The 23,423-nt window shown below is 39.9% G+C and overlaps 1 protein-coding gene across 2 annotated transcripts in view; it reads right to left on the bottom strand.

Annotated features, from left to right (window-relative positions):
* BICD1 (BICD cargo adaptor 1) overlaps positions 1 to 23,423 on the bottom strand; it is a 121,239-nt gene that overhangs the window by 91,301 nt on the left and 6,515 nt on the right. For both annotated transcript variants that reach the window (XM_070756429.1, XM_070756428.1), the window contains exon 2: positions 2,338 to 2,550. In XM_070756429.1, coding sequence (XP_070612530.1) covers positions 2,338 to 2,550 — 213 coding nt within the window. The remainder of the gene's footprint in view (positions 1 to 2,337; positions 2,551 to 23,423) is intronic.

Raw genomic sequence — 23,423 nt, forward strand, 5'->3', positions numbered from 1 at the left:
CTACTCTTTCAGTAAAATAATATTTTCTCATGTTGCTTTTGATCTTTCCCCCAACTAACTTCAGATTGTGTCCCCTTGTTCTTGTGTTCACTTTCCTATTAAAAACACTTCCTTCCTGGACCTTATTTAACCCTTTAATATATTTAAATGTTTCGATCAAGTCCCCCCTTTTCCTTCTGTCCTCCAGACTATACAGATTGAGTTCATTAAGTCTTTCCTGATACGTTTTATGCTTAATACATTTTATGCTTATAGTTTTATGCTTTTATTCTTACTTTTTAAAACCCTCATCTTATCATAACTGCCTTTAACAAAAGAAATTTCCAAATTTACTTCTCTTTATATCCCAGGAAGGAAAGGAAAGATAACCATTCATATCAAATCTTAATCTAATTATAACAATACATAGGAGAAAGGGTTGTGTTTTAATTTTTTTTTAAAGTATTTCCCATTCGTTTCATTCCTTTCGTTTCTTTCATTATACCAGTTCATCATTTCTGCTTTAACAAGTCATAATCATTATATATCATATTATTGTATTACTTTTCAAGAAAAGTATCGAAAATCCCAACTAAAAAAAATAGTAATATTTTTCCCACCAAAAATATATTTTATACTTAAATGACCTTTTATGTACAATTATATAATCATGTGTGCAGACAGGCATTCGGTGTGCCATTGTACTGAAATTACACTTTATAGAAAACAGGATACAGATTGGAGGATCCAGGGATAAGGGAACCCCACTTGGGGAATTCTTGCAGAAATTAGAGAGGAGAAAACACATTAGGTATGTGCGTCATGGCTAGTGTCATGGTGGAATGGGAGGTAATAGAATGCATGTTGTTTTGGAGCATATAAAAATGGATGTTTGAATCTCTAATGTTGCCTTCTTGGATTGAAGAATGTGTTCCTCGCCTTTGAGGGACTCTTTGATCAAAGATTAAAGTGTCTGTTTCTGTTTAACTGGCACTTGTGGAATTCTTTCAGAAATATTTTTCTCACAATAATAAGTAATAAGTAATAAGTAATAAGTAATAAGTAATAAGTAATAAGTAATAAGTAATAAGTAATAAGTAATAAGTAATAAGTAATAAGTAATAAGTAATAAGTAATAAGTAATAAGTAATAAGTAATAAGTAATAAGTAATAAGTAATAAGTAATAAGTAATAAGTAATAAGTAATAATAAGTAATAAGTAATAAGTAATAAGTAATAATAAGTAATAAGTAATAAGTAATAAGTAATAAGTAATAAGTAATAAGTAATAAGCAATAAGCAATAAGTAATAAGTAATTAATAAGTAATAAGTAATAAATAATAAATAAATAAACTTTACTTGCATGTGAAAGGAGCGCAATGGTGCAATAGTTTTTCTATTTGTGTTTTTAATCTTCCTCAAAAAATATAGTTGCTTTATGTGTAATCTGAAAAGTTGTCTTTTGTGGACCAGGCCAGAGGAATTCTTATAATCTTATCAATTAGTGGCATTCCTAATTGCCCATTTTAAACATGATTTACTGTTGTGGAGAAATACCAAGAAACCTCTAAGCAGAAATTGGGGTGGAAAGTGGAAGAATTTACTGCCAGGTTTAAACATACCAGAAATTCTCATTTTGTCCAAATTGGGTACTTCAGCCTTTACATCACTTTAAAATAATTAATTAAACCTGGCTCCTTTGGACTTTAGCTTATCTGATTTATTCATTTTATGTACAATGAAAAATTAGGCCATTTAAAAGCAAGAAATTAATAAGTTTCTGGTCCTTCTCCAGTTTATTGTCTGTAGATTTAAAACACATTTATCAATGTGACAACAAGAAGATAATAAGGGATGTTTGAAACATGATTATTCTATGGAAACATTTATGAATAGAAAATTTACAAGCAGCATTTAAATTACTTGGTTACAATTGTTTGACCTTTATTGCAGAATCTTAATCAAATCACTACGTCTGTTAACCAAATCCATGGTCTTATGCAAATCCATTTTTACTATAAACACCAAGCTTCTGCAAAAACATCATAAACCATCATCATGTGACCACAGGATGTGTCAAACTATGAATGCAGGCTACATGACACATGCCCCAAATACAGTCATGTGACTGCAGGTGACCTTCAAACCATGGAACTGGGTTATAAGTATCTTTTGGGGGGTTCTGTCGTAATTTTCAATGGTCACTAAGTCAACCTGTAGCTACTTTTTTGAGAAACAAGAATATGTGAGTACATCCAGTTCAGGCAACGTATGCATCTTATCTTTAAATCATGTATTTCCAAATTACATTAAATTAAAATCTGTTTCCCTTGTCACATGATCTTAGCCTGATTTACCTCTTTCAAGTCCTGCAAAATTGCTGTCAGTCGTTCATTCTCCACTTGAACATTGGTAACCACCGTCCTACTTTGCTTCAGCTCGTTCTGCATTTCCAAAATCTTCCCAAGGTAATACGCTTCCTTTGATGCCGACTCCTGAAGGAGTGTCTCTTCCCTGGTCTCCCCATCTTCAGCTACTTTACGGTGGACTGAGAAGGAGTGTCCAAATGCCTGCAAGGTTAAAATAAGAGCCTGTTAAATAAATGAGTACCATATTTTTCAAAGTATAAGAAGCATCGGTGTATAAAACGCACCTTAGTTTTGGGGGTGGAAAATAGGGAAGAAATAATCTGCCTACCAGTTATGCCACCCGCATCTTCATAGAAGGACGGCATACAAGTCTAATAAATAATAATAATAATAGTAGTAGTAGTAGTAGCAGTAAAAGTAATAGTAGTAAGAATAAGACATTATTCATAATAATAATAATAATAATAATCATCATCATCATCTTCTTCTTCTTCTTCATCTGGTTAGCCGCTCTAAGAGAATGACATGTGGCATGGGAGAGCAGGCTGGGTGGCCGGAGCTTGGCGCCGCATTTGTTGCTGCTGGCTGGGGCTGTTCCATTCTAGGTACCGTGGTGAAATTCAGCTGCTGCGCATGTGCAGCAACAGAAATCTCATGTGTGCACAGCCGCGAGTGCTGGAGTTGCACATGCAACTCCACATTTCCGCTATCGGAACAGCGTCCCCCCCCCCCTGTTCCGGGAGCAGACCATTACTGGATCTTAGGGAGCTGGGGTGGCTGCGGTGGCCCAAGTGCTCTGCCAATGAAACGGGATCCCAAGCTCCTTTTTAGCCCTGACAACCTCTTGCAACCTTCTACCAAAGAAGCTCGTGGAAGATGCACTGCAGACCGTTCCTTCACTGTCTCCAGGTCACCCCACGGGCAGTAATGGGCAGCCAAAATATTTACTGCCACACTGTGGGTGTGGCTTATTTTGTGGGTGTGGTTTAATGGTCATGTGACTGGGTAGGAGTTGCTTCCCAGCCATGTGATCAGGTGGGAGTGGCTTGAACTATTATCATCGTTCAAGTGAACTGTTAAGTCCTCGACTTACAACCTTACCAGTGTTGCTCGCTTGGGTGATAATTTGCTTCGCATTTCCCATGCTCTCCTTCCTGGGTCGCCTCCCCACCTCAGGCTGGGTAGCTAGGTGAACGGATGCTGCCAGAAGCATAAATGCTGCCAGCACCGCTTCCACTCACACCTTCTGCTTGCACCTCAGACGGGAGGTGGGCGCGTGAGGCTAGAGGGGAGCCAGGCAGGAGAGAAGGAAGCTCATCCAAGGCCAGGAAGGAGGAAAGAGGAAAAAAGCAAGGAGCAAAAGACGCAGCAGCAGCGGGGGGAAAGAGAGACAAGCTGAGACCAGTAAGCCAGAAAGTGACAGCCGCCGATCAGCTGGAACTGCGCACACATCTTCATTTCCACCAGTGGAACTGCGTTCCACCCCGTCCTGCCTGTTCACCAGCCCTGCCCATGGGCCAGATCAGATATATTAATTGTTTCTCCAGCAAAACAACAGGTTATATGTTTATGGTGATTCTGGGTCATCCAGGTCATGGTTGTCCCAAATGGTTGGAACAATCTGACTATCCAGCCACACAAAGTATTGATGACTAATGATTAATTAATTATGGTCATAAAATTAAATATAACTTTATGGCATTGCTTATTATTTAAACAAAGTTCTGTCATCGATTTTATAAAATACAATTGAAAACAAATGAAAAGCAGCACCATAAATGCTAAATAAATCCAATAAAAATAATATACATTTTATTTTAATTTAACGTACAGCACATAAAGCCACGGTAAAACTAAAAATTGAACAAGAAGCAGAAAAGATAATCAAGATGAAACCATTATAAAAGCATAAACACATTGGTTATTTCCATATAGGTATGATTTTCAATGTGATCAAAGAGAGTCCCATAATATGCATGGTTTAGAATACTGTACATGACAAATTTTTTTCAATACCCAGACACTCTTTCACTGAATAATTATAAACCTGAAAAGTTTCTCATCAAAAGAAATCAGTTTTTTAAAAGATACTGCAGGGCAAGCTAGTGCCCTCGCTCAGTTCCAATTGCATGTGTGTGCCAGCCAGCTGATTTTTGGTTCACACAGAGGCTCTGTTTTTGGCTTCCAGAGAGCCTCCAGGGGATGGGGGAGGGCATTTTTACCCTCTCCCGGCTCCAGGGAAGCCTTTGCAGCCTGATGAGGGTAAAACACAAGCCTACTCGACCCACCAGAAGTTGGGAAACAGGCTGTTTCTTGCTTCTAGAGAGCCTTCAGGAGGCAAGAGAAGCTGTTTTTGCCCTCCCCAGGCATTGAATTATGGGTGTGGGCACTCCCACATGTGTGATAGCGTGCGCACATAGTTTTTGGCACCCAAGGAAAAAAAGGTTAAAACCCCATGTTTGATACTTATAGTCAAAGTTAAAAATAGGATATTATTATATCATGAACCTGTGACTATTTCTCCTATTGCAAAGTTTGATAACTTGTCCAATATTTTATATTGTAAACAAACCACACTAATCACTTATTAGGCACTTAAACCAATGTGAAGTTAATTACTATTAATAAATGAATAATAAAGAGAACTTATGTGATCCTCTGTTATTTCTAAACTCATGAAATGTTATTTTTAGGTTATTTTAAATTTAAGGTTAATTATAGAAAGCAGGAAATATTGCTGATATTCACTCACTCAGCTTTAGTACTATATTTTTATTAAAGATAGCATGAACAACTAAATGGCTCTATTTAAAATCCATTGCTCTACTGTGGCACTACTCTTATAAAAGTTCTTTCATTTAAATTTTAGGTAATGTAGACTGGTATCAAAGTGCACTAGCTCATTTGAGAAATTATTATTTTGGAGGAAGGGGTGTGGCCATCACCGGAGCAGCACGGAGTTCCCAGCACTCTGCAGGGAACCCCAAATTTCAGCTGCTAAAAGACCTGGTATGAGTCAGTACCAGGTCAGAACTGCCTTGGAGGGGCAGGGACAAAGAGAGCTCTTTTCCAGTCTTCTGACAGTTCCCCATGCTCAAGGACCTCTGAAAGATTTAATTCAGTGCTTCCGAGATCACATTTATTGAGTTGAAGAAATGTATCCCTTTATCAAAAGAAAGCTGGATTCCATCTCTTTATTCGCATAGAGCCCCACCTGATCCCTGCTTCACAAAACCACTGGAAATAGTACTGTGGGTAATGGACAATATCAAAGAGGGTGGCCTTTTGTTATTCCAACCTTAGCCCTTTTGTAACAATAGAAGGATAGTGATGAAAAATGAGGATCAGATGATTCTGCCTCTCCTTTGCACAATAAAAAACAATTTACAATTTTTTGTTGCCTTTGTATTTTTGTATTGTATTGTCCTTTTGTTTTTGATATATGTATTTTTAAAAAAGAGAAATTTAATAAAAACTATTTTAAAAAAGGAAACAATTTGTGCATGGGGATGATGTATCCAATAATATGAACTGTGAAGGAGCACTGATGGGAAAGAATTTATCATAATGATGTATTATAGATGGAGTCTTTATTGCTAATGGAATATTGATTCTCCTAATGTGTTTCCGTACTGTCATTTGAGAGTAGAATATCCCTGTTTATTAAGCAGCATTCCGGTTCATACAAGGTAATGCTCAATGTAACTGGACACTGTAATTCAGCAGGAGAATTTATTCTGAACTTTATGCTCAGAATGACTTATTAATGATGTGAAAAGTTTACACAGAGGGGAGGATTCCAAACCAAGTATCTGGTATCTAAAGATGGACCATCAAATTGGTCTCCATGTTATATTTGGTGATGCCAGCAAATCTATAGCTACCAGAAAATTATCTGTTCATTCATTCATTCATTCATTCATTCATTCATTCATTCATTCATTCATTTATTGGATTTGTATGCCGACCCTCTCTATAGACTCAGGGCGGCTAACAATAGTGATAAAAATAGCATATAACAATCCAATATTAAAACAGTTAAAAACCCTTATTATAAAACCAAACATACATATAGACATACCATGCATAAAATTGTAAAGGCCTAGGGGGAAAGAGTATCTCAGTTCCCCCATGCCTGGCGGCAGAGGTGGGTTTTAAGAAGCTTACGAAAGGCAAGGAGGGTGGGGGCAATTCTAATCTCTGGGAGGAGTTGGTTCCAGAGGGCCAGGGCCGCCACAGAGAAGGCTCTTCCCCTGGGTCCTGCCAAGTGACATTGTTTAGTTGATGGGACCCGGAGAAGGCCCACTCTGTGGGATAAACAGCTGATTATAGCGGTTCCTGTCTCCATCATATTGCTCAGGGATATCATCAAAGGCCTTCTATGTGAATTAGACACTGAAGACATGGGACAAACCATGAAATCCTGAGCTAAATTTCACTTGATCCACAAAAAGAATAAATCAGGGGTGCCAAACTCAAGGCCCACCAGCCCATGGGGTGCTTAGATCTGGCCCACAGGGCTGCCCTGGAAACAGCAAAGGACCAGCCTGCAGTGACTCTGCCAGCAAAAATGGAGTTCAGCAGGGTTGCATGCAGCTCTCCCAAGCTCCATTTTTGCTGGCAGAGTGCTCAGGCCTCACAGGCGTCCCTGACATGAGTGACATCAAGCTGACCATACCTACTGTGGCCATGCCCCCTCTAGCCCCCTCAAGGTCAAACATAACCCTGATGCGGCCCTCAATGAAATCAAGTTTGACACCCCTGGAATAAATGACCAGCAGGGAGATCAAACACTTGTTTCTATTATTATTAGGCTCAATGTCACAAATAAGATATCACATTTGACCACCAGAAGAAAAGGCCAAGATTTCCCAGAAAATTATTCCCATAAGCTTTTCCTTACAAGCTTGATTGGAATCAATTAAACTGCCCATTCTTTGCTTCAGGCTCAACTGCACTTATGCTCATCCGCTTCTTGATTTTTTTAATGGTTTTTTTGCTTTGAAAAAGAATTAAGGAAAAATAAATGATGTTTCATTGCCTTCAAAAAGGACATTTGTTTATGAGAGGACAAAAATATAAAGGATACACTCAGATACCATATGAGCCACTGGAAATAAAGATAATAACTCATGTTGAATTATTCTATATTGGTTTGGAATTCTGAAATGAATTGTAAAGAATGGATAAGCATTTACTACAAAAGACTAAAGAAATGAGAGTATAAGACAGCTCTTTCCCACTACGGTAGACATGTAGAATAAGATATGTGGTGCATAATCTATTAATAGCTCTGAACTTCCATCAGGACATCATGAAATTTAAGAGGTGCTAAAAAAAATGTTTGTCGTGTTTGCTTGAATGTTTCAATGCTTCTTGAGTTTATGAACGCTCTTAACATTCTTCAGAGCTAGTAATTGTTTCATTAAATTGTTTAAAAATGGAAGAGGAGTAATATTTACCTATTTATATTATATTGCATTCATAAAACATGGAATAAATATTTGGTGGGCTTAGAAAGGGTTCTACAATGATTCAAAGTCAGAACAGAACTACCAAAGGATTAACATCAGCATGCAAGGAACAAATTGTCATTTGATAACATGAAAACTGTAGCCATAAAACAAATATTTATTTGTTTACTACCATTATTTCTACTTAGAAGCCAGCCCACAATTTCCCATCACCTTCTTCCTAGGTCTGAGAGAGAAAGTGACAAGGTCAACCAGTCCGCTTTGTGGCTAAGGTGAGAATGGAGTTCACCTGTCTGTAGTCTGATGCCTTAACCACTACACCTTGTCAATCACAAGGTTAAAGAATGGGTGCAAGGTATTCTCATGAGCCTGTTCCAGTTATCAGTGATAAATACTTTTCCTGTGACTAAAACCCGTGAGTAGAAAATATTTCTAAAACGTTTCTGGCAGATATATTATGTATCATCCTAAAAATATGGCATGTGCTTAATTGGAAAATGATGTATAAATAAGCAAGACTCCAACCACTAGATGGTGCTATCCATATTCTTAACACAGAAAGTCCTATTAAATTAGGTCCATTCTAAAGAGCTAATAAGTGTACCAGGAATCGAACTAAGTGGTTGAGTCAGTAGTTTTAGGCTGAGTCATACCATTCCAATCATGAGATCAGCAATCCTGATGACAGAGCTGTAGATAAGCTAGAGGCAGTTGAATAAAATGCTTTCATCTTATCTAGCAAACATAAATATAAAACAGAAAATATATTTAAAGCACAGAATACAAAGAGAATGCTACCTACTGAGGTCTATGTGACATGGATTTTGTAACTTACAGTATTTACAAAATCTAGTTACTTTGTATTTTAATTTGATTTATATTCTCTCTTTTAAAAAGAGGTCCAGATTTATTGGCGTTTAACATTCCTAAACTGATAACAGGCTGGAAGGAGACAAGCTCCAGATAAGAAAATGTTTGTTAGTACAGATTAGCATCTGGTTAATCTCTTTTGTGAACACCAAATAACCTTTTTCCTTACAATTTACGTCTCTTCTGACGTCAGACCTCATTTTAATGAACGTGTGCGATATTATGGGATGCAAATGTGTATCATTTGCATCCCATAATATTACGGGCGTGCATACGTGCACCAGCGTGCCTTCCGTCCCCTGTCCTAATGTTTCTCTCTCACTAGTATCATGTATAAAAACATCATTATATCTTTGTATACCACCAATACGTATTTGACAAAACAAACAACAAATAAACAAACAAACAAATAACATATTTGACTACATGTAATTGATTTCCTATGCAAAGGGGGGGTACTTTTATCATGTCCAATCAATTTTTCTCTTATATTTTCATTGTTAACTATAAAAAGGAGTGAAACATGGTGTTCAAGGTACTCTTTCACCTTTTTGAAAGGGAGATCTCACTTTATCAGGATACCCTAATAAACTGCCTTCAAATGATCGTCCGACTCGGTTGAGTATTGGGACGGTAAACCAAGAAAGACACTGGGACCCGATTTGGTCATCCCTACTAAACACTTGTTCCATATTCTGTATATTTTAGGAACAATAATGGACCGAGTGCTTTGCATGCAGAATATTCAAAATGCAATTCCTGAAATTTCCAGAAAATGATGGAAAAACTGGCCTAGAACAGGGATCACGAACTTTTTGGACCTCAGGGTCCACTGAATTCATAATTATAAAGTCCACGGACCACTAATATGACCTGCCTAATGACCAGTTGGGTGGGCGTGGCAAGGTGGTTATCAATGTTGGGCTGCTCACGGTGCTGGAGTGGTAGTGTCAGCTGCACGCTCCCGGAAGACGCCCTTATCCCTGTGTGAGATTTTGCCTCTGCCCATATGCTCAAAGCCAAATCTTGTGTGAGGACGTTCATGCAAGTGAAATTTCAGCGGTTTTTGCTGACTTTTTGCTGCTGCGCATGTGCAGAAGCAAAAAATATCAAATTTCGCTCTCACACATGTGCATCCTCATATGAGATTTGGTTTCGGGCACATGTGCAGAAGCCTATTCTTGTGCCAATGTACATGCGCGCACCAGCGCCAGCCCCCAGGGGCATACTGGTAGGGCCGGCGACCGGCAGCCCTTACCTGGTGGTCATATGACTGGGTGTGTGTGGTCAACTCAATGTCACTCATGTTGAAGAGCACCTAGCTGACCTCTACTTGCCCCTTTCCTCTCAGCTCCTCCTTGCCTGCCCACCCAGGCTCCTTAGTGCCCCAACAGGAAGCAGTTGTTGGAGCAAAGCAATTGCAATGAGAAAGAGTTGGCAAAACAGCTCAATTCATATTGGATCTGACCAAGAAGGAGTTAAGCAGAAGCACCTCACTGAGGACTAGAAGCATAGGCTTTCCAAGCAGAGGGAAGACTTGGGGGAATTCAAGGCCAGGTTCCAGCACCTGGAGGCTCAGCAGTCTGAGATGATCAGCCAGTTCCAAGCCACAATGCAATCCCACTGGAACGAGGCCCTCTGGATCTTCGCCACTGGCAGCATCTCCCTCCAGCCTTCGCCTAAAGCAGTGTACCGTGAGACATGATCAGGTATGCCGTGGGGAAATTAAACATGGGTCCCCAAACTACAGCCCAGATACAGCCCACGGAAGCCATGTATCCGGCCCGCCGCCAGCCGCTTCCATCCGAACATAAACATTCCCCTCACAATCCCTCCAGCTATGAGCGACAGGAAGAGTGGAGGCACAGGGAACACTCACTGACCAATCACCTTCTTGGACTCATCCTGACCACTAGCGATGAACCAATAACAGGCTGCCTCTCATCCATACCCAAGAAGGTCCCCACTCAGACTGCCACGCACTTGTCATTGTGTGACCACGGCGAATAGTTGAAGTTGCTACTCTTCCCCAGGGTCCCGATTTCTAATCCTGGTCAGGACTGGAGGTAAATGTTGCCACCACTAGATGAAGCTTCAGCCTCAGCTGGTTATGTCTATCCTCATGGTGTATATTATTAACTAAATGTATAATATGTACTGTGTTAGAGTGTCATTTTGTGTCAATTTAGTTGGTGGTGTGCCCCAGGATTTTGTACAAAATGTGTCGTGGCTCAAAAAAAAGGTTGAAAATCACTGGCCTAAAGCACAAGGAGGCGGAACCAGACCCCAACTTGGAATTTCTGCCCCTCCCCTAACCTGCACAAGAGGAGAGACTCTCTGCAGCAATACAAACATTCGTTGCACGTATCCGGCCCAGGGGCCAGAGTTTGAGGACCCAGATTTAGTGCAGTATAGAAAATACAAATAATTTTTCTGCAGACCACCAAAATGTTCTCACACACCACCCATGGTCCACAGAGCATCAGTTGGTGACCGCTGCTCTAGAATGCTGCATGTTTTTTTAGAAGACCCGTTTCTATTGTTCATAACAGAAATATAATTTGTTTGGGATAAAGTAGCTTGTGAGCACCCAGCAAAAGTTGCTATGAAAGTTGCTATGTAAGGTTTATTTTGTGTGGGCAATTAGAAAGAATTAAATGACAGGTGATAAACAATTACCTCTCTGTTCCACCAAAAAGTGATGGAACAGGGAGAGGGAGATAAAATTAAATATGATGGAACAGGGAGGGAGATATAAAATTAAACAGTGAAAGTCAATCTGGGACCATATATCACATTTCTTTGTTTTAAGAAATGTTACGCATGATCCCACATTGACCTTCATGGGAGTGCTAGGAAGAAAGCAGATAATTTCAGTGGCCAAATTCCTTTCCCAGAGCATCTTATCAGTAAAAATTATGCCAAGTGAGAAGTTTAATTAGTGGAAGTTGAAATGGGAAAGACAGTAGACATCTCCCCCACAGAATGGAATGAGACAACTGTTAACTGTGCCAGCAACAGCATAAATAAGAGACTCCCAACCAATAAGATCACATTTCTTTAGCAACAATTTGTTCATCTTCTGATTAACAGTACCTACTTTTAGGTGATGAAACTCCAGGTGTCAATAACATCATGCATTCTTACTGTAAACCTTGTTTTACTGCCTTAAAACAAAGCGGACACTTGGTTTAGGAATAGGAATAGCCTTTATTCTTCACAAGTTCTTCACAAGTTCACAAATTCTTCATAAAGTTATTAAAGAGATTTTCTGTCTTGAGGGCTTAATTGGCTTTGCGTGTCATGGAGAATATCAGTGAGAAAGGCCTTAAGAAGCTCCCTTTTCCCCGTTATTGACATCAATGTGTTATATTATTTCAAGACTGGCCATGTTTTGAATACTGAAGACTGGCTGGCTGTCAGCAGATTGCTGGGGACAACACTGTAATAATTCACCATGCAATTTAAAGTATTCCTGGCTATCAATAGATTTCCTAGTTCCTGCCAGAACTAGTGATATAAAGACTATCTAGCTTTCATATATGCCAAAGAGCAAAGTAAATGTTTTGAATGAGGTCATTCACTCACTACTGTATTACTCATTATTGGTCATGGAATATCTTGAAGCCTCTCAAAGGTTTATTTAAAAAAATAAAAAGGAATCATGCTTGAGCAATGTATAATTCTTTCACCCAGTATATTTACCAACCTCTTTACAACATGGTCATTTTCTGAGGGACTAAGCTGCAGCTTCATTTTGTTTTTCTTTCTTTTTTTTACGAAAAAAAGGTTTTATTGAAAATATATACAATTTAAAAAGACAGTACAGTAGTCCCTCGCTATACCGCGCTTCATGTACTGCGGCTTCACTTCATCGCGGGTTTTCAAGAAATATTAATGAGAAAAATCATTCGCGGATCTTCGCTGGTTCGCGGGTTTCTGAGGAAGTCGATCGGCAGATTTAAACAGCCCGCAAAACTCGATCGGCAGGTTTTTCAAAAAAAATATATCTAAAATTGTAAATACTGTATTTAATTACTGTATCTAAAATAAATACTGTGTGGGAAGGGTTTATAAACACTTAAAACAATGAAAACTTACCAAACAATTACAATATAAATACTTAAATAAGTACTATCAGTCGATAAATTCCCCATCGCGGATTTCACCTATCGCGGCCGGGTCTGGAACGTAACACCAGTGATAGGTGAGGTCTTACTGTACATAATCTTTGGAATCTGTTTCATACTTCTTTACACTAATCTTATATTGTACACTGTCTTAAAATTGACAAACATCTTATACAGAGATAGAAACAAAAAACAATTATTTTTATTTTATTTTATTTATTAGATTTGTATGCCGCCCCTCTCCGAGGGCTCCGAGGAATAAGAAAGTGGAAAGAGAAATATAGAAACATAAAATAGCCCTCCCCCCTTTGCTTTCTATCTTGACAGCTATTTCTTATATCTTATATATTATTTTACGACGCCCGGTACCAACATTCGGCTTTATGTAAAGTCTTTTTTGGTTTGTATATAAAGTGTTCCCTTGATTTTCGCGGGGGATGCATTCCTAATTTCCGCAAAGTAGAGATGTGGAAGTAAATACACCATTTTTGGCTATGGACAGTATCACAAGCCTTCCCTTAACACTTTAAACCCCTAAATTACCATTTCCCATTCCCTTAACAACCATTTACTCACCATTATTACTGGTACTCACCATTGAATAAGACACTTAGTGATTCTGATATTTATAAACATATTTATTTACCCGCGAAGTATTTTTTAATTAATATTTTTTGAAAAACCATGGTATAGGCTATTCGCGAAGTTCGAACCTGCGAAAATCGAGGGAACACTGTATATATATTCTTATGTGTTGCATGTTTTTGCTGAATTTTTGCTTTTACTATTAAAAATGTAAATGTAAATTACTTTACATTTACTTTTCCCTTTGGCATATATTCTTATACAGTGATACCTTGTCTTACAAACTTAATTGGTTCTGGGACGAGGTTCTTAAGGTGAAAAGTTTGTAAGACGAAACAATGTTTCCCATAGGAATCAATGGAAAAGCAATTAATGTGTGCAAGCCCCAAATTCACCCCTTTTGCCAGCCGAAGCGCCCATTTTTCCGCTGCTGGGATTACCATGAGGTTCCCCTCATAGGAAACCCCACCTCCGGACTTCTGTGTTTTTGCGATGCTGCAGGGGAATCCCAGCATCGCAAAAACAAGCGCTTCGCTGGCAACGGAAGTCCGGAGGTGGGGTTTCCCATGGAGGGGAGCCTCAGGGGAATCCCAGCAGCGCAAAAACGGGTGCTTCGCTGGCAATGGGAGTCTGGAGGCGGGGCATCCCAGCGGCGGCGGTGGGTTTGTAAGGTGAAAATAGTTTGTAAGAAGAGGCAAAAAAATCTTAAACCCCGGGTTTGTATCTCGAAAAGTTTGTATGATGAGGCGTTTGTAAGACGAGGTATCACTGTACTTAGTTTCAACAACAGCCCTCTTATATTTTTATAGTTATTTAGCATAATAACCCTTTATACAGCTTTATTTCTGCTTCCTCTTTTCTACCCAACTATAAAATTCCTTCCATACTTCATAGTATTTCGATTCATCTTAATCTTTATGAAGCTGTAGCTTCATTAAGTCTTGAAATTCAAGATAATCTTTCGGATGCTTCTCTAAAAAGACCACTTGCATACCAGAACTGAACCCCAGACTATAAATTGGGCAGATAATGAGGCATACATCAAATCCTCTTCAAGACTGAAAGTGCCTCTTACATGTACTCCAAAATAAAAAGGGAAAACACAAGAGCCTTGGCCTAGGCAACTGTTTCCATGGAGATGAGAGATTTGGCCTATCTGAGCTAACGTGAATGGAGAGGACAAACACCAATCCGTAGAGAATTACCTCATGCGATATAATTAGCAAGCGTGTTAATTAAGAAATACTGGTTGCTGATTTAGGCAGAGGTTTTCCTCTGAGCTTGCTGCTTGGCTCCCTCACGTTTCGTTACCAAGCTAGGTACCGTCTTCAGCACAGAAGTGGGATGTTCTGTTTTGGAGGGGGGGTGAAGTGTCTTGTTCATTTATACAGCCCAGTGATGGCAAACCTTTTTGTTCCTTGGGTGCCAAAAGAGCGTGGGGGCATGCTATCACGCATGCGTGAGTGGCCACACCCATAATTCAATGTTGGGGGAGGGCAAAAACAGTTACCCTCCCAGAGGCCCTCTGGAGGCCGGAAATGGTCTATTTTCCAACTTCTAATGGGCCCACTAGGCTCGTGTTTCGGCCTTCTCACCTTCCAAAGGCCTCCCTGGAGCCGTGGGAGGGTAAAAACGCCCTCCCCCATCCCCCCGGAGGCTCTCTGGAAACCAAAAATGCCCTCCCAGAGCCTCTGTTCAAGCCAAAAATCACCTGTCTGGCACACACATGCACGTTGGAGCTGAGCTAGGCAACGGCTCTCATGCCAGCAAATATAGCTCCGTGTGCCACTTGTGGTATCTGTGCCATAGGTTTGCCATCACTAATATAGCCCCTGGGTAGTTGGTTGGTCCTGTGACTGGTTGAATCACAGGATTGAACTGAATCTGAATCATAAGCTTGACTGAATCAGAAGGCTGGTTGATTCACAAGACTGGTTCTGGGCTGTAGCATATATGTTAGGATAGGATAATATTATATCTGTACTTCTAGCATAATATGCCTTGCTTACTTTGACTCCATTATAGCCAGGAGAGGACTATACGTAATTCACATAGTTAGTCTGCACTTCTGACGGAAACTGCTAAAAGAAATAACTGACCATAAAACGGTTCAACAACACCCCACTGATAACAAGTATACAATACTCAAGGATGAAAGCTACGTGATCAAAGGATGCAATATACAGTGTTCCCTCGATTTTCGCGGGTTCGAACTTCGCGAAAAGTCTATACCACGGGTTTTCAAAAATATTAATTAAAAAATACTTTGCGGTTTCCCCCCTATACCACGGTTTTTCCCGCCTGATGACGTCATATGTCATTGCCAAACTTTCGTCTGCCTTTAAAAAACATTTTTTAAAAATAAACTTTAATAAATAAACATGGTGAGTAATAATCTAAATGGTTGCTAAGGGAATGGGAAATTGTAATTTAGGGGTTTAGAGTGTTAAGGGAAGGCTTGGGATACTGTTCATAGCCAAAAAGAGTGTATTTACTTCCACATCTCTACTTCGCGGAAATTCAACTTTCGCGGGCGGTCTCAGAACGCATCCCCCGCGGAAATCGAGGGAACACTGTACATTGCTTGAGGATGAGGCTGTGATAAAAGGCATTGCTCATGGTAAACAGGAGATTGGCTGTGATAAAGACAAATGACTCAAGGAAATTAGCTGTGAGAGGCATTTGCTCAAGGAAATTAGTTACGTGACTGGACAAAGCCTTGATAAGGATTTACTCAGGGCAAAGGTCGCATGACAAGACAATGCTATGACAGGGGAGGAAGGGCAAAAAGTTGTGCCATACTTAGAGTTATGTTATTGGATGCTTGTGTAAACGTGTAATCATTGTTATTTGCATATGCTCACAATAAAAGGAGGCGAGCGGCTCAACACCATGTCACTTCACCTAGAGAGAAATGTGTCCAAGTCTTCTTTCTAGGATTGGTGTTCGTGAGTGACCCGCCTGGTTGGGGGTGCTCTAAATCCCTCTGAGACATCGTTCCCCTCACTGGGCCAGTGGTTGGTTCTGTCATTAGTTGGTGGTTTGGATGGTCCGCTTCCTTATTGGTTCATACACTGGTTCTAAGTTAGTATGTCTGTTGATGGACCCCTTGTAGAACCAGTCACAAGACCAACCAATAACAAGACCAACCAATCACCCAGGACCTATATAAATGAGCAAGGCTCTTCACCTTCCCCTCAAAAAACCCCGGCTGAAGATGTTAGCTAGTTTGGTAATGAAACATCCTTGAGGCAAGCAGCAAGCTCAGAGGACAAACCTGAGCTACAAATATTCTCCACGTTTTATATGTTTCTTTATATTTATATTTATATTTATATGATTTCTATACTGCCCTTCCCCTCAGACTTAGGGCTGCTCACATCAAGAAACAAGTACAGCCTCTAGAAATCTAAATCTAAAAACATCCTAAAACCCCAATTTCTTAAAACCAATCAGGAGGGAATTGATTCCATAAAGCCACCACAGAGAAGGCTCTTCGCCTAGGTCCAACCAGGCAACATTGTCTAGCTGACAGGGCCTGGAGAAAGCTAACTCTGTGGGACTGGCCAGTTGCTGGGATACATGAGGTAGAAGATGGTCCTGTAGATAATCAGGTCCAATGCCATGTAGTACTTTATAGGTCATAACCAACACTTTGAATTGCGTTTGGAGACCAATTGGCATCCAGTGTAGCTCACGGAGTGATTGAGAAACATGGGCATATCTCGGAAGGCCCATGACTGCTCGCGTGGCTGCATTTTGCACCAATTTCCACACTGGTTATTGATTTCTTCCTACCCAACTCATGTTCCAGAAAGTAGAAGTCAAAGGTTGATCAATTTCACGGTGATGCTATCTGAAAAAGTATCAAAAGGAGGGGCATCAGATAGATCAGATAATCAGACCCATAAACTGAGTAGAAAATTGTGGCGTTCCAGCATCTTCAGTCAGAGGATGGGATCTGCTTTACACAGTGAAATCCATTGAACTCCTTCATGATATTAAGGCTTAGCATGCCTCATTCTCCTTTCAGATGTTGAGCAGCGAAGAATAGATACAAGCCTTCTCTTTGGATAACCTGGGACAAAACTGGTCGTTTTGGCCCAAGATGTCCTCCTGGAACAAAACAATCCTCCTCCCTATAAAGAACAGTTAACATAAGTTCTGTATTAATATAAGGCCTGTTAAAATTTATTTATATCCTGTCTTTATTTTCTACAACTCAAGACAGCAAACATAAAGCTCCTTCTTCTTCCCATTTTTCCCACAGCAACTCTGTAATACAGGAGTGTCAAACTGGCGGCCCATGGGCCGGATGCGTTACACACTGGCCACACCCACCCCTGGTTTAGTGAAGGGGGGAAAGTCACGATACGTCATGTGACGCTGCAAATTTGACACCTCTGCTTTAAGGCAATTTGTGATGAGAAAGTTAGCTGATTGTTGATTTGTATGTTATTGCCTGTAGAGTCAGATGACTAAGTTAAAAATAAGACATATAAATAAATACTGTCTGGAAGTTCAGGTTCACTTAAGACTTTCAGAAAGGCAGATGAAGGAATGCCATCACTCTGCTAAACAAATAATTCCCTCCGCACTTTCAAAATATTTCCTAAGTCTGCACTGCTATTACTACTAGTTTTTTTTCCATCATTCCTATCACCCATTTCCTCCCACTTGTGACTGTAACTTGTTGCTTGTATCCTTAAATTTTTTATTAATATTGATTGTTTCTTCATTGCTTATTTAACCCCCTATGACAATCATTGAGTGTTGTACCTCAAGATTCTTGACAAATGTATATTTTCTTTTGTGTACATTGAAAGCATATGCTCAAAGGACAAGTTCCTTGTGTGTCCAATCACACTTGACCAATAAAGAATTCTATTCTATTGTAACTTACTTAATTATCTCTATTACTTTAAAAGAAGCTAATACCAATGTGCACTAAGATCAGAAATAGATTGTTTCCCTGCTCTATGAAACCACCAGAATTATATTCATTTTTGTGCCATATGTATGTGTAGGCAATGAAAGATTTGTAGTCAGAATCAACTACAGAAGAATTTCAGACAAATACCAAAGCAAAAATGTGCACATCGAAAAAGAAATGTAGACACAGAGGAGGAAGTCAGTGTGATGGATTCCAGAAGAGACAATAATTCATTCTAAAATCCTCCACATTCTTCAGAGTTAGATTTTCATTTAAAAGGCCATTAAATACTGCAGATCTTTCTTTTACAAATCACATAGCCTTCTGGATGTTCCTGAAGTAGATTCCCCTTCATCCATTGTTATTTTTTTATATGTTAGGGACTGCAGATGGTTCAATAAGTAAGCATTGTGTATTCGCATTTAAATATATCTAGTTTATATTATAATGCTATTTTTTTCTTCATTCAAAATGGCCTAAAAACCATAGTGACTGGGTGACCTTGAGCCAAACACCCTCTCTCAGTTCAACTCACCTCACAGGGTTGTTGTGGTGAAGAAAATAAGGGGAAGAAGGAGTACAGGTAGTCCTCGACATACAACAGTTCACTTAGTGATTGTTCAAAGTTACAAAAAAGTGAGTTATGACCATTTTTCACAGTTTTGCAGCATCCCTAGGATCATGTGATCAAAATCCAGATGCTTGCAACTGATTCATACTTATGTTGCTGTGTACCAGGGCTATAAGACGAACTTTTGCAAACTTCTGACAAGCAAAGAGAATGGGGAAGCCAAATTCACTTAACAACCAAGTTACTAATTTATGAACTACAGTGATTCACTTAACAACTGTGGCAAGAAAGGTGGTAAAATGGGGCCAAAATCACTTAACAAGTGTTTCACTTAACACCAAAAAAATTGGGCTCAATTGTGCTTATCAGTCGAGGACTATTGCCACGTTGAGTTATAAAATAATCAAGGCAGGATAAAAATAAATTAAATAAACATCAATAAAAAGTCAATGAACTATGAAAACTGCTAAGAAGAGCGTAAGTGGCTGTGGGCATGTATTAACAGCCATTTTCTCATTGATTTCCATTTTGCAAAATTTTTAATATTATTTTTTAGCTATAAAGTACAAAATTACAAAAGCAAGTACAGTGGTACCTCTACTTACGAACTTAATTAGTTCCAGGTTCTCAAGTAGAAAAGTTTGTAAGAAGAAGCAATTTTTCCCATAGGAATCAATGTAAAAGCAAATAATGCGTGTGATTGGGGAAACCACAGGGAGGGTGGAGGCCCTGTTTCCTCCCAAGAGATTTCTAGAGAGGCCCCAAAGAGGCTTCTCCCCGCCTTTTCCGGCCCTATTTCCACCCAGGAGATTCCTAGAGAGGCCCCACGGAGGCTTCTCCTTTCCTTTTCTGGCCCTGTTTTCTCCCAGGAGATTCCTAGAGAGGCCCCACGGAGGCTTCTCCTGCCTTTCCTGGCCCTGTTTTCTCCCAGGAGATTCCTAGAGAGGCCCCATGGAGGCTTCTCCCTGCCTTTTCCGGCCCTGTTTTCTCCCAGGAGATTCCTAGAGAGGCCCCATGGAGGCTTCTCCCTGCCTTTCCGGCCCTGTTTTCTCCCAGGAGATTCCTAGAGTGGCCCCACAGAGGCTTCTCCCTGCCTTTTCCGGCCCTGTTTTCTCCCAGGAGATTCCTAGAGAGGCCCCATGGAGGCTTCTCCCTGCCTTTTCCGGTTACAGTTTTGGAGGCTCAGGTTTGTAAATGGAAAATGGTTCTTGAGAAGAGGCAAAACAACCTTGAACATCCGGTTCTTATCTAGAAAGGTTCGTAAGTAGAGGCGTTCCTAGGTAGAAGTACCACTGTAGTAAGAAGCGAAAGGGAAGGGAAGAAGAAGAGAGAGGTGTGGAAGAAGTGTTCTGGTCCAAGCGTAGTGTTGCTTTTGTCAGACAGATGAAACTCCACACAAACAGTAAAATCATGCAGATTATATTTATTGTCTGGTAGCCTCAAAACACATACTTACAGTTGAGATTCATGACAGACTGAAGAATAGGAGTTGGAAATAGGTGAAAAATAAGATATTGGTTTCGCCACCCAGAGGATGCTTTTCAATTAAATCTGTGTGTGTGTGTGTTCTATTTAATTTTTTAATTGATTTTTATACTATTAATAAAACTCACACAGCACATAACAATGTGCTCAGTGTTTAAAGTGCCCACCACCAAACAACATTCTGAATCCAGTCTGAGCATTCTCTATCAGTATGCTGCTTTTTAAAGAAGCTGCAACTTTAAGAAAAATCTGCCGTTAAACATTCTTGCTTCAAGACCTAAATACTGCAGACCTGAAATTGCTAGTAGTCACCCATCCAAGAATTAGCCACATCTGATCTGACTTAGCTTTTTTTTTAAATGAACAAAGATCAAGTAGTGCTGCCATTTGATGCAGATGCTATTAGTAAGCTAAATGCAGTTAATCATTTATTCAGAGAAACCTCCTTAAATTTGACTAGATTTCTATGCACATGTAATCTTTGCACAAAACCAGCCCCATAAGGTAGTCTAAATCCTTTTTTAAATGTTCAGGACTTTTAAATGTAATTCAGTTTTGGAACACAGCTTTTGAAAACATCACACAGAGGCAGTACACAATACAGTATTTTCCTGGTTGAAACTGGCAGAATTACTGTAATTTTGCTCCCAGTCATAAGTTTTATACTATAAGCTGCAACCGGTTTAACAACCGGTTCGGCGATCATGCACTTGTCCGCACCATTCAAAATTTATTTATTTATTTATTTATTTATTTATTCATTCATTCATTCATTCATTCATTCATTCATTCATTCATTCATTGGATTTGTATGCCGCCTCTCTCCGCAGACTTGGGGCGGCTAACAACAGTAATAAAAACAGCATATAACAATCCAATATTAAAACAGTTAAAAACCCTTATTATAAAACCAAACATACATACAGCCATACCATGCATAAAATTGTAAAGGTCTAGGGGAAAGGAGTATCTCAGTTCCCCCATGCCTGGCGGCAGAGGTGGGTTTTAAGAAGCTTACGAAAGGCAAGGAGGGTGGGGGCTATTCTAATCTCTGGGGGGAGTTGGTTCCAGAGGGCCGGGGCCGCCACAGAGAAGGCTCTTCCCCTGGGTCCCGCCAAGCGACATTGTTTAGTTGACGGGACCCGGAGAAGACCCACTCTGTGGGACCTAACTGGTCGCTGGGATTTGTGCAGCAGAAGGCGGTCCCTGAGATAATCTGGTCCGCTGCCATGAAGGGCATTATAGGTCATAACCAACACTTTGAATTGTGACTGGAAACTGATCGGCAATCAATGCAGACTGTGGAGTGCTGGTGTAACATGGGCATATTTAGGGAAGCCCGTGATTGCTCTCGCAGCAATTTGAAGCTCAGCTCCTTACTTTTGAAGGCAGCCCTGGTAAATAAAAGGGCGCCCAGAAAGCAATGCACCACATTTTTTACAGTAATGGCACAAATGCGAAACTTTAGATATACATTGTTTGAATTGTTTGGAGTGCGTGTGTAACTTTTGTGTTTCTTCAGACAGACAGCGTAGTTGCAGCAGTGTTTCAAAATGGTGTTTGTAAGTGACGTACATTACATTAGAAAATTAGAAATTGCATCCTTTCATTTACAACAGAACATTCATTGGGCTTTAAGGGAAAAGGCTGAATATATCAGTTGCCCCATTATACAGAAAGCCAAAGCTGTGTAGTAAATGGCATTCCACAGTCTAAATATACTGCCCCCCAAGTCAACAATTTTAGTTCAGAGAACTGCTGACACAATTCTAGCTTTATTTAGATATTTTTCTGTAAGGCTGTGCAGTAATCCAGATTTGAAGGACAAAATGTGATTTGTGAGTATGCCTATAACATTTAGCAGGGACAGCTTAAAACAGCTAATCTATTCCTACGCAGCTGTCTTCTGCAGTTCCTGTAAAAATCATGGGGAAACACATATTTAATTTCAGGTGTTCCAGGTAGGTGCTACGTATGTGGCCATCTGCACTGCATATTTTGCCCTCCGCATCCAGATTTCTTCAATGTAGTCCTCCTTTAGTGACTGCCTCATTTGGTGACCTAGACCAGGGGTGGGCAAAGTTGGCTCTTCTATGACTTGCTATGCTTTCCCCAGAAAGCTAAAAAGAAAACCCAAAACTAGAGACCTACTGTAGATGTTTCTATACAAAATGAAGTCCTGCGGAATTCACGGGGGCTGAAGAATGCCGCTTCAAGGAAGTAAGAGATCCAAGAAGGCCCCAGAATTATTGTGATGGACTGTAAGTATGCAAATAAACAGACACAAGAATGCAGCAGGTAAAGAGAGGATTATCCCCCACCTCAAAAAAAGGTGGGGGATAACCCACAGCCTCAGTGTTTGAGTTGGGCAGTCTTACAAAACATATTAATGAATAAATAAGCGGGCAACCTTATGGCAACAATAGCAGAATTTCTTCACACCAATAAAAATGAGCTATACAGTACCTTTTTTTTTCTAGTTGGAGTAGCTGCTTCTTAAATTACTGCCAGCTGTGCAAAGTGGCAATGCAAAGCATACACCTGCAAATAGAGTCACTTAGGAGCATGGCTGGCTGAGGAATTCTGGGAGTTGAAGTCCACAATTCCTAAAGTCGCCAAGATTGGACACCTTTGCTTTACACTGCTCAAAAAAAATAAAGGGAACACTTAAACAACACAAAATAGCTCCAAGTAAATCAAACTTCTCTGAAATCAAACTGTCCACTTAGGAAGCAACACTGATTGACAATCAATTTCATTATGTTGTCAGTACATTCAACTTTGTACAGAACAAAGTATTCAATGAGAACATTTCATTCATTCAGATCTAAGATGTGTTGTTTGAGTGTTCCCTTTATTTTTTGGAGCAGTGTATATTAAGAAGTACTTCACACAGAGGTGGGTTCCTCCCAGTTTGGACTGGTTCACCTGAACCAATAGCGACACACTGGTTATGTCACAGTGATGTCATAGAACCAGTTTTGTTCGTGGGCACCACCATTAAAAAAAAAATTCTTCTGAGCATG

The sequence above is a fragment of the Erythrolamprus reginae genome, chromosome 6, assembly GCF_031021105.1.
Source record: "Erythrolamprus reginae isolate rEryReg1 chromosome 6, rEryReg1.hap1, whole genome shotgun sequence".
NCBI lineage: Eukaryota > Metazoa > Chordata > Lepidosauria > Squamata > Dipsadidae > Erythrolamprus > Erythrolamprus reginae.